This window comes from Cariama cristata, unplaced genomic scaffold, assembly GCF_000690535.1.
Source record: "Cariama cristata isolate BGI_N322 unplaced genomic scaffold, ASM69053v1 scaffold24089, whole genome shotgun sequence".
NCBI lineage: Eukaryota > Metazoa > Chordata > Aves > Cariamiformes > Cariamidae > Cariama > Cariama cristata.
The window spans coordinates 8,832-9,510 of record NW_009636643.1 but is presented as its reverse complement, the minus strand read 5'-3'; the positions used below and the strand labels follow the sequence as shown (position 1 = coordinate 9,510).

Here is a 679-nt window from a genome sequence, read left to right as displayed (position 1 = left end):
CAAGGTCTGGGGCGGGGGGGGAAGAGAGCGGAGGGGGACACATCGGGATGTGTGTCCTCAGTGAGGGGTATCAGCACCGCAGGAATCCTCCTGGGGGTCCCGGAGCGGCTGGGTTGGGCTCACTGCTGTGATAAGTCTTGCTAGAGCTCTGCTTGAGCCAAGGCAAGCAGAGGGGGCTAGCAAAAATAACTATGGGAGCTCAGCACCCCCTCCCCAGGAGGTCCCACGGAGCCCATCCAGCCCCCCCACGGCCGCGGGGCACAGCCTACCTCCGGGGAAGAACCAGTCGGCGTGCTGGATGAGCGGCTCGATGATGCCCACAATCTGCAGCGAGACGGTTGTCATCATCTCCGTCATGTTCCTGCAAGGCGGCGGGCGGCAGCTCAGGAACCCCACCACAGCCTGGCCTTATTCCCGGTGGGATTTTGGCTCCGGATTCCCCTTCACCCCCATCCCCCTGGCACGCTCGCTTACCCATCCGCCTGCGGCCAGAGGAGGTTGGGCCCCAGCACGATGGCCACGTTGCTCGGCGTCATTTTATTCGTGTCCTGGTATTCGGTCAGCTTGGCCAGGAATTTAATTAGGTACCTGGAAAGCCGAGCCAAGCCGTGTCGCTGGATCAGGATCGTCCCCTCCCCGGTCCCGCTGCCCCCAGGCTCACCTGATGTTGTTGTAGTTG

The 679-nt window shown here is 62.7% G+C and overlaps 1 protein-coding gene across 1 annotated transcript in view; it reads right to left on the bottom strand.

The window, feature by feature from the left end:
• Positions 1 to 269: 269 nt before the first annotated feature.
• The window catches only part of LOC104167677 (rho GTPase-activating protein 44-like), a gene marked incomplete at both ends in the record, with an annotated part of 9,024 nt that continues 8,614 nt past the window's right edge, over positions 270 to 679 (bottom strand). The window contains 3 exon segments of the mRNA XM_009708000.1: positions 270 to 361; positions 475 to 588; positions 662 to 679. Of these exon segments, the coding sequence (XP_009706302.1) occupies positions 270 to 361; positions 475 to 588; positions 662 to 679 (224 nt within the window).